The sequence below is a fragment of the Phoca vitulina genome, unplaced genomic scaffold (genome assembly GCF_004348235.1).
Source record: "Phoca vitulina isolate PV1807 unplaced genomic scaffold, GSC_HSeal_1.0 scaffold3, whole genome shotgun sequence".
NCBI lineage: Eukaryota > Metazoa > Chordata > Mammalia > Carnivora > Phocidae > Phoca > Phoca vitulina.
Window position 1 is genome coordinate 39,267,979 of NW_022589706.1, and position 13,759 is coordinate 39,281,737.

Here is a 13,759-nt window from a genome sequence, read left to right on the forward strand (position 1 = left end):
TGATATGTCTCTTGAGGCAAGGAAAACAAAAGCAAAAATAAACCACTGGGACTACATCAAAATAAAAAGCTTCTGCACAGCAAAGAAAACAATCAACAAAACTAAAAAGCAGCCTACAGAATGGGAGAAGATATTTATAAATGACATATCTGACAAAGGATTGGTATCTAAAATATATAAAGAACGTATAAAACTCAACACCTGAAAAAGAAATAATCCATTTAAAAAATGGGTAGAAGACATGAATAGACATCTTTCCAAAGAAGACATACAGATGGCCAATAGATGCATGAAAAGCTGCTCATCATCACTTGCCATCAGGAAAATGCAAGTCAAAACTACAGTGAGATATCACCTCACACCTGTCAGAATGGCTAAAATCAACAACAAAAGAAACAACAGGTGTTGGCGAGGCTGTGAAGAAAGGGGAACCCTCTTGTACTGTTGATGGGAATGCAAACTGATGCAGCCACTGTGGAAAACAGTATGGAGCTTCCTCAAAAAGTTAAAAATAGAACTACCCTATAATCCAGCCATCGCACTACTAGGTATTTACCCAGAGAACACAAAAATACTAATTCAAAGGGATACATGCACCCTGATGTTTATAGCAGCATTATCTACAATAGCCAAATTATGGAAACAGCACAAGTGCCCCATCGACTGAAGAGTGGATGAGGAAAATGTGTATCTGTATACCATGGAATATTAGCCATAAAAAAGAATGAAATCTTGCCATTTGCAATGACATAGTTGGAGCTAGAGAATATCATGCTAAGTGAAATAAGTCAGAGAAAGATGAATATATGATTTCACTCATGTGGGATTTTTTTTTTTAAGATTTTATTTACTTGAGAGAGAGCACAAGCAGGAGTGAGGGGTAGAAGGAAGAGGGAGAAGCAGACTCCCCGCTGAGCAGGGAGACCAATGCAGGACCCGATCCCAGGACGTTGGGATCATGACCTGAGCCAAAGGCAGACGCCCAACCGACTGAGCCCCCCAAGCGCCCCGCTTATGTATGGAATTTAAGAAGACGAATGAGCAAAGGGAAAAAGAGGCAAAGAAACAGACTCTTGGGGCACCTCTCTGGCTCAGTCGGAAGAGCATGTGACTCTTGATCTCAGAGTTGTGAGTTAGAGCCCCCCCATTGGGTGTAGAGATTACTTAAAAAAATCTTTAAAGAAAAGAAAAAAGAAACAGACTCAACTCAAGAGAACAAACTGCTGGTTATCAGAGGGGAGGTAGGTGGAGGGATGGGTGAAATAGGTGATGGGGATTAAGGAGTGCACTTGTCTTGATGAGTGCTGGGTAATGTATGGAAGTGTTGAATCACTGTATTGTACACCTGAAACTAATATTACACTGTATGCTAACTAACTGAAATTTAAACAACAAATCCATGCTTACCCTTTTCCCATTCTATAACAAAAACTTTGACCCATTCCCCTCCAGCCACCCTTTTTCTTTTTCACAGTTTTAACATTTTGAAAGGTCATCCACATTTGCTGTTTCTGCTTGATCACTACTACCCTTTAGCTCCTCAATCTGCTCCAGTTGGCTTCTGTCCCCACCTGAGCTACTCTCGGAAGGGCTTCTCTCATCCCCATTATGCTAAATGCAGTGGACACTTTTCATTCATTACTTTATTTGACTTCTTAGCATTTAACCCAGTAGCCCATTCCTTCCCACTCTCCTACTTTCTTCTTACCTCTCTGGTCATTCCTTGGGATGAATTTGCCAATTCATCCTCCAGATTGCATTGCATGCTATTCTTTTGTAGATTTTATCCCACTACACAGAGTAACTGTTTGACCTTAGCTATATTTTTCATACGTGTATTCTTAGCTAGTGCTGGGCATAGAGTAAATGCTCCATAAATACCTGTCAAATGAATGAAAGAAGAGATGAGTAAATCAGAATATGTCTTGAAAATCATTTCATGCCTCAGAGTTAAATTAGATTGAACCATGTGAAATTACCAGTATTAGTGTACTTGTGACTCATGAAAAGGTAACTTTTGTTGTAAAAGTTAATAGTTGTACTTATTTGGAGAAAGATGAGTTGTTTTGATCTCTTTGTGTAATATTATATTAAATTCAAACTTAATGTTAAAAATCATGCATATTATGATTAATTGCTTTTAGATAAATTTTCTTTTAATGCATTTTCAGGTCACCAGAAAGTACCATGTGGTAGTTTATTCATTCTATAGTACTAAATGATACCAACCTTGTGAGAAGACAGAAGTAGGAGGACTTTGACTTATTAGATTTTATTTAAACTTTTAATGTAATTTGTGCTCTTTTTCTTCATTTTTCTCAATATTTACCTCTTTGATATCAGCCAGTGCTAGGTGATATACAAAAGTTAATGATTTTTAGCTTGTATTCTAAAACTTATTGATATAATGTATTTGGGTAATTGTATAATTTATATGCAACACTTTTAATATTTAATTACTTTAATTTACAGAAAGAGAACTTACTCTGGAAGTTGAAAGGATGAGGCTAGAACATGGAATAAAACGTCGAGACAAGTCACCCTCTCGTTTAGATACATTTCTGAAAGGTATAGAAGAAGAACGAGATTTTTATAAGAAAGAGCTAGAAAGACTCCAACATATAATACAGCGAAGATCTTGCTCTACAAATTATTCTACACGTGAAAAAATTCCAATATTTAAAACACTAGAAAAGGTAATATCTCTTTTTAAGGATGATTGATAATCAAAAGTGTGTCTTTATGAACAAACTTTTCTGATGTGACTATTATATTAAATATAACTTATAATATTTGTTTTTTAAAAGTTTTTCTTGGGGCGCCTGGGTGGCTCATTCAGTTAAACATCTGACTCTTGGTCTCAGCTCAGGTCTTGATCTCAGAGTCATGAGTTCAAGCCCTGCCTAGGGCTCTGTGCTGGATGTGGCGCTTACTTAAAAGTGTGGGGTGGTGCACCTGGGTGGCTCAGTTGGTTAAGCATCATCAGACTCTTGATTTTAAAGGCTCGTGTCATAATCACGGGGTCGTGAGATTGAACCCCGAGTCGGGCTCCTCGCTGGGCATGGAGCCTGCTTAAGAGTCTTCCTCTCTATCCCTTTGCCCCTCCCCCTCACTCATGTATGCACTTACTCTCTCTCAAAAAAAAGGTTTTTCTTAATTTTGATTTTTTTTTTTACACGACCTGTACTGTAGAAACATTGCATTTATTAGGAAAACTACTTAAGAACAAAGCATAACATACTGATTTTTGGAAATTAAGGAAAGATGAATAGTTCATTACGTATGTAGGGTAAGTACAGGGACATCTGGGCTTCCAGAAACTGGAACTAGTAATTCATGCTACTGGACGTTTCCTTTCTTTCTATCCTTTACTCTTGGTATCAGCTGCATTTTCTCTCAAAGCAGAGTGGCTTCATCCACATGGCAGATGACATGGCTTCTTGCTATTCCCAGCCTTGGACCAGTCAGAAAGGCTGGTCACATTGTGCACACCAGACATCTTCCATGTTAACCACTCGACAGGAGCAGGTAGAGCGTGGAAGTGCATGCAGGGCAGGTCTTCACATTTGTCTGCTACAACACATTTATAAGTTGGTAAAGTTAACCATGTTTCTTGAGAGATTAAAATCATGTATCTCTATTTTAGGTCTTAATTATTTTCAGTGTTTTGAGTATCATTTGACTTCTTCATTCATGTTTTTCTTTTTTTTTTTTTAAGCTTCGGAGCTATAGGAGTCCTGGAGGCTTATGATTCTAACATTATCTACACACTAGATAAAATTAGGGGAAGTTGGGACTAAAATTAAAACTCAAAAACATTTAATTTCAAATGTTTAAAAATATCAAGTCACTGTGACATATACATGAAGATAATAGGTTAGAAAAAATTCAGACTTGGCTGAGTTTACTAGTTTCATCATTTTTTTTCCTGAAGATCCTGTGTCCATTGTCAGATGGTTTGGGGTTGTTTTCTGATTGGACTGTTTTTTAACTTCATTGACTAATGGCTGAATTTGATTTACAGGTGTTAATAAAAACACTACCCTATGTTATCTGTTATAAGCAGAATGAATTGGTGGGAAAATGTTGTATAAGTTAATTTATGTGTTAGTTATTTTTTAAGTCCCATATATACTTAGGACTCAGAAAAAATGAATCACTGAATTGATCACCTTTATTGCATAGGAGAATCTTCCATAAAATGGTTGATTAGTTTAATCACGTATTTATTCAGTAAAACTGAGTAGACAAATATCTCAAAGCTTTTAACCTAAATATTTGATTTAACTCCTCAGTATGGATTTACAGTTGAAAAACAAATGAGGTATTTTTGAGGTACTGGTAAAATTAGAAGAGACTTTTATCCCTTTTCAACTTATGTATTTTCTTAAAATGTTCTAATGTTACCTGACACAGATCAAGAATTCCTTTTCTAAAGTTTAGAAAGGTAGGGTGTTCAGAGCATTTTAGAGTTCCAGTAATAAGTTGCAGGAATGGCAGGGAATAGTAGGTGTGTACGTGAGTGAAATGGGTGAAGTGTGCATCTGCACCTAAACTTGGGTATTTTAAACATGTTTAGAAACTACATAGCAAACAACAAAGTCCTCTAAAGCTGGATTTGGTACACATGAGTTTTCAAATCCTGCTTTATGGCAAACTGTTAGGCACAGTTTCCTTAGGATTGCAGTACTCAGAAAAAAATATTGGTATTTTTAATATCAATGATACACCCATTGATACTCTATTGTGTGTGTAGCGTGAGCACTGCCTCCTTCTCCTTGTGCTTATACTCACTATGGTTCCAGTCATGAGTTTCAAGTATAGTAGAGTTGAAAGGGCTTTGGAGTTAGAGACACAAACTGCCTTTATGACCTTGGACAGGTTACCTCACTTCATGAAACCCGTTTCCAAAGGTTACATGAGATAATAAGGGCCCAGCATTACACCTAGTTCCTAGTAAATATTTCATGCCCTTATTATTTGCTGGTTCAAAACACATCAGGTCTAGGTACAAAGTTAAATTCAGTTCAACAGGTACATATTAAGTGCCCACTCTGAATGAGGCACTGGATGTGAGATAAAGAAGACATAGTTTCTGTGCTTGTAGCCTTTAGTATTGTGCATGTATGTGCATGAGCTTGTGTGTGTGTGTGTGTCAGGAACAATGGAATGGTAAAAGGGAATTATTAACAATTACATATGAACACAAATATATCTGTATATTTATGTCTATATAGGATATATTTAGAAAAGAGCTACAGTTCCTGCTTAAGAAGGCCAGTCAGTAATGTTGGAGAATTCGTTCATTTTAGGTACCATGCTAGGCACTGAAGGTGTGGTCAGACCGGATACCTACTGTGTCTCTCATTGAGCTTACATTTTAGTGGTAAAGACGTATATTAAACACCTAATCATGTTAATAACTTTATAAGCTCGTTTATAGTAGGTGTTAGTGAAAAAAGGATACAAGGTTTCAGAATGCTCTTAAGAATACAAAGAGGGAGATCTAAATTAGACTGAAGAGTCAGAAACTCCTGAGAGAAAGTGACATTTAAGTTGAGACCTAGACAGTAATGAAAATAGACTGTCAAATCTTTTTTGTTTTTGTTTTTGTTTTTTTTTAGATTTTTTATTTATTTATTTGACACAGAGAGAGAGAGACAGTGAGAGAGGGAACACAGGCAGGGGGAGTGGGAGAGGGAGAAGCAGGCTTCCTGTGGAGCTGGGAGCCCGATGCGGGGCTCGATCCCAGGACCCTGGGATCATGACCTGAGCCGAAGGCAGACGCTTAACCGACTGAGCCACCCAGGTGCCCCTCTTTTTTGTTTTTTAAGGTCCCAACTTTATTTATAACCAGACCCCCGGCTCCCGCCCCATCCCAGGTCCTCAGCTTAGCTCTGGGGGAGAAGCTGGATGAGCAGTGACACTTCTGCCAAGCCTTGAGCCCAGGAGCCCCTCTGGGCTTTTGCCCTAGCCCGCTGAATTTTGTCAGCCATGGGCAAACTCTGTGATTCCAGGGCAGTGGGATAGTACAAGGCTCAGCTCTGCTTTGTTCCAGTGCTCAGTGACCACATCTGCACTACTGTCAAATCTTTATTCACTGAGTACTCCTTTTCTAAAATCTATGCAGACCATCTCCTTTTTGTAAGATATTTTTATGTAGATATAATTAGGTTACAGATTTTCTTTTATAGCTATCTAAGCCTTAAGTCCTCAAACCCTAATCTGCTTTTTTTTTTTTTTAAGATTGTATTCATTTATTTGACAGAGAAAGACACAGCGAGAGAGGGAACACAAGCAGTGGGAGTGGGAAAGGGAGAAGCAGGCTTCCTGTGGAGCAGGGAGCCCGATGCAGGGCTTGATCCCAGGACCCTGGGATCATGACCTGAGCTGAAGACAGACACTTAACGACTGAGCCACCCAGGCACCCCCCTAATCTGCTTTTGTCCTATAAAATATCTTACCCTTTAAGGTGTCCTGATAACTGACCTCATCCATTATGCTTTGGTTTTGCTTGTTTACCAAGATGATAACTTACTTCCAAGTGGCAGGTTAAATTTACCTCACAGATACCAAGTCTACATTAGACATGGTTATGTGCACAGTAGATAATGAATAACATATATCAGGATGCTTAACATATATCAGATTATCTCTTCCTGGGGCTTCTGCATTTAGTACTTTAATATTAAGGTACCTTACATCCCCTCGGGGTTGTGAGATCAAGCCCTGCGTCAAGCTTGTGCTGGGCGTAGAACCTGCTTAAGATTCTCCCTCTCCCCTGATCGCTCGCTTACTTGCTCGCGCTCTAAAAAAAAAAGACCTAGATCCCAAGTCTACATTTATCACCTTTATTTTCCACATAGTTGTGAAGATAGTGGATCTGTTGAATCGGACTAAAATAATAAGCATCATCCTGTTTTAGAAATGTTGGAAGTATTTGCTTATTTGGTGAACATCCTTAATGTATACTGCCTGGTAGAAGTGTTTATATTTCTCTCATTGCAAAGATAGACTTCACATAGGTTGGGGCTGGGATGGTTGCGGAGGTTGGTGTGGCTGGGAAATTGATCTTAGATTCAATCAGAAAACACTGAAGAATGTGCTAGGCTATAATAGTTACTTACACTGGGTGAGCAGGCACACACATATCCTCCTAGTCTCTTCCCTGGAGAGGGTTGTAAACTAGTGGTTGCCAACAATTAGCATGCGTGAGAATCACCTGGAGGGCTTGATAGACCGTGGTTACTGGCCCTATGCCCACAGTTTCTGATTTAGTATGTCTGGGGTGGGCCCACCAACTTGCATGTGTAACAAGTTCCTACATGCTGCTGATGCTTCTGCTCTGGGGATTACACTTTAGTTACTGCCATTATAACTCCAGGAGAATGACAGTTGAAGTGTTTGACAGGATCTGATCAAGTGGTATTATTGGCAGCGGGGGGTGGGGGTGGGGGGGTCCTTTCGGGCATTTGAAGGCCGGGAAGTTTGCCCCAGTACTGCCTGCACTCTATCATCTGCTGCTCTCATTATGGATAAAAAAATTGTGTTCCTTTTGTCTGTTAACATTATTCAGTCACTGTCATTACCAACATCCTGTGACAACCATATGGTGATAATTATAACAATGATAACTTGTTTTTAAATTATGTTTCAGGGTGATTACAACTCAGAAATTCATCTGATCACAAGAGAAAGAGATGAACTTCAGCGTATGCTGGAAAGATTTGAAAAACATATGGAGGACATACAGTCCAATGTTAAATTATTGACAGCAGAAAGAGATAAACTAAGTGTCTTATATAATGAAGTAAGAAATTGATTAAGCCAACATTATATAGAACAAGTTAAATATAAGGGAACCAGTATAAATCTTTTAAATTACTGTAATATATGGACCTTGTTATATTCCTTCATAATTAGAGTTATCTAAGTATGGTAGTAGTTTCTGTTATTGTCCTGTTCCCAAAGCAGAGATTTCTATAATTTTTTCCATATTTATTCTTCTCTTCCAGTTTATCTCTGTGTTAAGTCTGTTAGAAATAATCTCCTACTTCTAAAGCTACCTGAAACAGGTCTTAGCCTGACTCTGAGCCCAGTTTATCCTTGGGATTCAGACATGTTAGGAGTCTATCAAACAGTGGGTAGCACCCACGATTTGGAGATACTGGATATTAAGGACTTAGCCTGTAATTTGAGAATTGATACAGCTTGGCCCAGTTTCAAAGCCTCAGTTGTCAGAGAGCAAGGTGAATATAAACACAGCAAAGTGTCTAAATTTGTTCCATACCAATTTCCCATGAGGTTCTAATGCTACTTTGAGAGAGGGAGAAGGACATGTAAGTTAAAAGGTCAAGTTGAAAAAGCTGTTCTTACTTTTGGAGATTTTTCTTGGAATCTGCATTTGCAAATTGATTCATTTCTGGGGTTTCCCCACTATTGACTTGGATTTCAGCTTTCTTGAGTCTGCTTAGTTAATTACTCATTGCCCATCTGCTGTCTGGTTTCCAAAATTTTGTAGCTGGCGTTTCCCCTCAATCTCCTTGTCTTTTGGGATTTTGTTGTTGTTTTAATCCTTTTACTCATTTTGTTGGGATTTGGGAAGGGAGCAAAGGTAGTATGTGTTTAGTTTGCCTTTTTTTTTTTTTTTTTTTTTTTTACCTTTGGAGCATATCCAAAGTGTTTTTTATTTATATCTTTTAATTCTTTAAGGCTCAGGAACAGTTATGTGCACTAAGACAAGAGTCTACCAAAACCACAGTCTCCCATAATATTGTGAGTCTTATGGAAAAAGAAAAAGAACTTGCATTATCTGACTTAAGAAGGATTATGTCAGAAAAAGAAGCTTTAAAAGAAAAGTTAAAAGTAAGTAATAAGATTGACTTATTTTTGAAAGGTAATTTATAGGGAAAAGGGAGGCCTTTATGTTTTCCTGTGAAGTGACTATTTAGGATGTACAGCTAGATCAAGAGGTTGGCAAACAATGACACATGAACCAAATCTAGACCATTGTGTTTTTGTATGACCATGTGCTAAAAATGGTTTTTACATTTTAAGTCATTGAAAAAATAAAGAAAGGAGAGTATTTCATGACACATGAAAACTGTGAAATTCAAGTTGCATCTTCGGTCAGTGTTATTGGAATACCATGCTCATTTGTGGACCATAGTTTTCTGTGTGGCTTCTGTCGTGCTGCAGTGGCAGAATTGAGTATTTGCAGCAGAAAGTGGCCCACAAATCCTAAAATACTTATTACCTGGTTCTTTAGAGAAAATTACTGACCTCTGATCTCAATAGGAGGTTCCTTCGTCATGTGGAAGGACATTATCTTTTTTTTTAAATGTAAAACAACTTGACTGAGTTATTCACATAACATTCAGTTCACCCATTTATAGTGTACAGTTCAGTGCTTTTTAATATATTCATAGACCTGTTCAGCCTACCACCACAGTCAATTTTAGAGCATTTTCATTACCTCGAAAAGAAACCCTGAAACCCATTAGCAGCGGTTCTCCATTTCACCCTAGCCTCCTCAGGCCTAGGCAACCACGAAACTACTTTCTGTCTCTACAGATTTGCCTACTCTGAACATTTCATATAATTGAAACACTTAGTATGTAGTTTTTTATCTCTTGGCTTCTCTCACTTTGCATAATGTTTTCAAGTTCATCCATGTAGTATGTATCAATACTTTATTCCTTTTTATTGTACAATAATATTCCATTCTATGGATAGATAGAAAACATTTTAATTTTCATTTATGTGGTTTTTACTTTTTGACTGTTTTGAAAAATGATGCTGTGAACATTCATGTACAACTTTTTGTTGATGTAGGTTTTCATTTATCTTGGGTATATACCTAGATTCATATGATAACCATAGCCATTTGAGCAACTGCCAGGCTGTTTTCCAAATCAGCTGTACCATATATATTCTCACTGGCAGTGTATAAGAGTTCTAGGTTCTCCACATCCTCACCAACACTTGTTATTATCTGTCTTCTTTGTTATCATCATGCTGGTGGGTATGAAGTAGTATCCACTGTGGTCTTGATTTGCATTTCCTTGATGGCTAATGACATCGGGCATCTATTCATGTACTTATTTGGCCATTTGTGTATCTTCTTTGGAGAAATGTCTATTCAGATCCTTTGCCCATATTTACATTGGGTTATTGCCTTATTGTTACTGAACTGTAAGAGTATTTTATATATTCTTGATACAAGCTCCTTATCAGATACATGATTTACAAGTACTTGCCCCCATTCTGTGGGTTGCCTTTTCATTTTCTTAATGGAGTCCTTTAAAGCACAAGAGTTTTTAATTTTGATAAAGTCCAGTTTATGTATTTTTTTTCTTTTGTCGCTTGTGCTTTTGGTGTGCTATTTAGCGGCAATATCTTATATTTTCTTTTATAATCTCCAAAAAAATGTGTGAATGTACATAAAGCACTTAATAGTGCTTGGAACATTATAAGAACTCAACGTTAGCTATTACTGTTACTATTATGGATTCATAGTTTGCTTCCAATAAGTATTATTGAATTAATGCTTAGAAATTAGTAGCTCAAGTTAGGAATAAGAATATTTAAGCATTATAAGGGTAGTCTTTATGTCATACATTTTCAGTTGAAATTTTACCCCAGCGGAATATTTTTAATTGGGATCTTTTGGAATACTGCCCTGCAGAATGTGCTTTCTTATAAAAATAAGTGTTAAAATTACCAAATGGAAAATTTCTGTGCAATATGGCAGCGTTTAGCACAAGCTACTGATTTATTCTTTTCCATATTTGTTGAAAGGACCAAGGACTGTAGAAACAGGATTTTAAAATGCAGTAGTACTGAAAGCTCAGAAAAAGTGAAATTCCTATTACCAGAATCTTTCTAGATTGTAGAAGGCAAGATTTATGAGTTTACAGTAGGTCTTTTACTTAAAAACTAAATTAATCATCTCAATCCTTAAGCCTCCTCTAGTAGTTTCCTGTTATTCAGCTATCTACCCTACCCAGTTGTCAAACCAGGCGTCATCACTGCTCCTCTCTCCTATAAAGCTCTTTTCTCTCAACTAATCACCAAGTCCTATGTGTGCTACCTCTTAAATAATATTTAACACTTATTAAGCTCTTTTCATGTGGGAGGCTCTGTTCTAAGTGCTTTTTACATGGGCTATCTCAGTAAATCTTCACAATTACCTTTTCAGATAGCTAATGCTTACAGATGTGGTCTCTGAGTTAGAGTTTAAATAATCTGCCCAAGATCACCTAACGGTGAAGTCAGATGGAGTCTGACTCCTGAGCTTACGTTAGTTTCTCTTGACTCTGTGTACTTTTTTCTGTTCCCCTGCTGCCATCCCATTCTGGCCATTATTCTCTCCCAACTGCATTAGTGTATCAGCAGCCTCTCAAATCTGTATTTTACACCAAAGGCAGAGTCTATCTTTCAGAGAGAGAAATCTGATCAGATTTAAAATCTATCAACTGGGGACGCTTGGGTAGCTTAGTCGATTAAGCGTCTGCCTTCAGCTCAGGTCATGATCCCAGCGTCCTGGGATCGAGTCCCACATTGGGCTCCCTGCTCAGCGGGAAGCCTGCTTCTCCCTTTCCCTCTGCCTGCCGCTCCCCCTGCTTGTGCTCTCTCTGTCTCACACAAATAAATGTTTAAAAACATATAAAAATATGAACTGTTTTCAAAGACTTCAGTGATTGGCTTTTGCCTACTTCAAGGTCTAGCTTCTTTTCCCCAAACTCATCTCCCCCATTTCCCACATCTCATTTTCTCAACTCCAAGCATAATAGACTTTTTCTTACCCCCAATTTTCTGCATAGGCTATTGAAAAATCTTTCACCCCTTACAGTACTTTCACCTGGCTAATTCCTATACATCCTTTAGAGCCAGGTTAAACATCGTTTCCTCACACAAGCAATGAACCCAAGACTAGATTTCCTTCAGTATGTTGCCATAAAGTTCATTTTTTCTAGCAGAATATTCATGGTTTTATTATGGTATCTTGTTTAAGGTTTGTCTTTTCTACTAGGCTTTAGTAACTGTGATGTCAGAGGCTTTATCCATTTTACTCACTATGTTTTCCTAATACCTTGCTGGGTGCTTGATATGTAGTATGTACTCAATACTGGTTGAATGATCTAATAAAAAATGCATATAGCACAGTGACCCTTCCAACCAGATATATAATTCAAGTGTCCAGGTGTCTTAATTGATTTATTTTTAATGAATAACATGGATAGAAGTATGAATCTGCACTAGAAAAATTCTCAGGGAATACCAGCTTATATCATTTGTCCTACACTTAGCATCAGCAAGAGTTGGATAAGGTAACCTAACCAAAGAAATAGTGCTTGTGTTTACACTGTTGACCAGCCTATTGAAATTCTCATCTCTTGCATGGCCCTGTAGTAGTCTTTCCTGTGTCTTTGTGACCTCATTTCTTCTTTGCCCTGTGCTCCTCTCACACTTCTCATGAGGGCATACTCCTGATCAGACTTAACCTGCTGCTTTTTCCTTTTATACTTGTACTAATGGATTGACCTGTATAAATCTTTAAAAACAAATCCATGCCATTCTGTGTCTTCTATTACAATCGCACATGGAAGTTGTATATAAAGGATAAGAAACTCTTGTCCCTTTTTTTTTCCCAACCAAAAGCATCATTATCATAAAATGTCTAATGATTTTCTTTCTAAAACATTTCCATGTTATTAAAAAGACAAATAGAATAATCCTGTAGACTTGTGTTGCTTACTTTGCTAATTTTGTTTTGTTATCTGCTGTGAATAAACATCTTCCATAAAATTCTTTTTCAGAATCTCCAGGAAATGAGTATTTTTGAAAAATCAAAATTAGAGAAAACTATTGAACATTTGACATGTATTAACCATCAGGTAATTTATCAAACTAGATTTGGGGTAAATTATGTTATATGAATTTCAATTATAGTTTCAATATGCTCTATGTTTTTAAAATTACAAAATAGTATGCTAGAGATGCTGGTTAGGAGTATATACTCTGAAGGTCGACTACGTGGGTTCATATCCTTCTCTGTCACCTATTACCTGTAGACAGGCTACTCAAACTTCCTATCCCTCGGTTTCTTTATTTGTAAAATGGAATGGTGGTAGTACTTCTAAAGTTTTTGTGACGATTAAACAAGTTAATACATGTCAAGAACTTAGAAGAGTTGCTGGCATGTTGTAGGCACTCAGTAGGTGTTAGTTATGATTATTGTTGTTTTGTTCTTGTTAAAAAATCATAATACAGACATAGTGGAAAAAATGAAATTCATTTTCATTCCTTATTGCTCTCTCTAGAGATAGAATTTTTTAATCAAATTGTTATGTGTTCTGAATCCTTTTTTTTTCTTGGTGTTTCATTTTGACTAGTTTCCTTTACTATGTCTTCACTGCTATTATTTACGTCTACATATACTATCATCTGTTTCTATCAACTTTGAGTCAGTTGATTTTTTTTTTTCCTCCTCCTCATGGGTTATATTTTCCTGATTCTCTGCATGCCTGGTAATTTTAGATGTCAGACATTGTGAGTTTTATCTTCTTGGTTGCTGGATGGCTTGTATCCCTATAAATACTCTTGAGGTTTGTTCTGGGATACAGTTAAGTCAGATGGAAGTAGCTTGAGCCCTTTCAGTTTTGCTTTTAAGCTTCATTAGGTGGGACCAGAGTAGCATTTAGTCCTGGACTAATTTTGTTTCATTACTGGGACAAAACTGTTTTGAATATGCTAT

The 13,759-nt window shown here is 37.2% G+C and overlaps 1 protein-coding gene across 1 annotated transcript in view; it reads left to right on the plus strand.

The window, feature by feature from the left end:
* Nucleotides 1-13,759, plus strand: part of CEP135 (centrosomal protein 135) — a 76,400-nt gene that overhangs the window by 24,695 nt on the left and 37,946 nt on the right. The window contains exons 11-14 of the mRNA XM_032400423.1: nucleotides 2,473-2,696; nucleotides 7,658-7,810; nucleotides 8,713-8,865; nucleotides 12,822-12,899. Coding sequence (XP_032256314.1) covers nucleotides 2,473-2,696; nucleotides 7,658-7,810; nucleotides 8,713-8,865; nucleotides 12,822-12,899 — 608 coding nt within the window. The remainder of the gene's footprint in view (nucleotides 1-2,472; nucleotides 2,697-7,657; nucleotides 7,811-8,712; nucleotides 8,866-12,821; nucleotides 12,900-13,759) is intronic.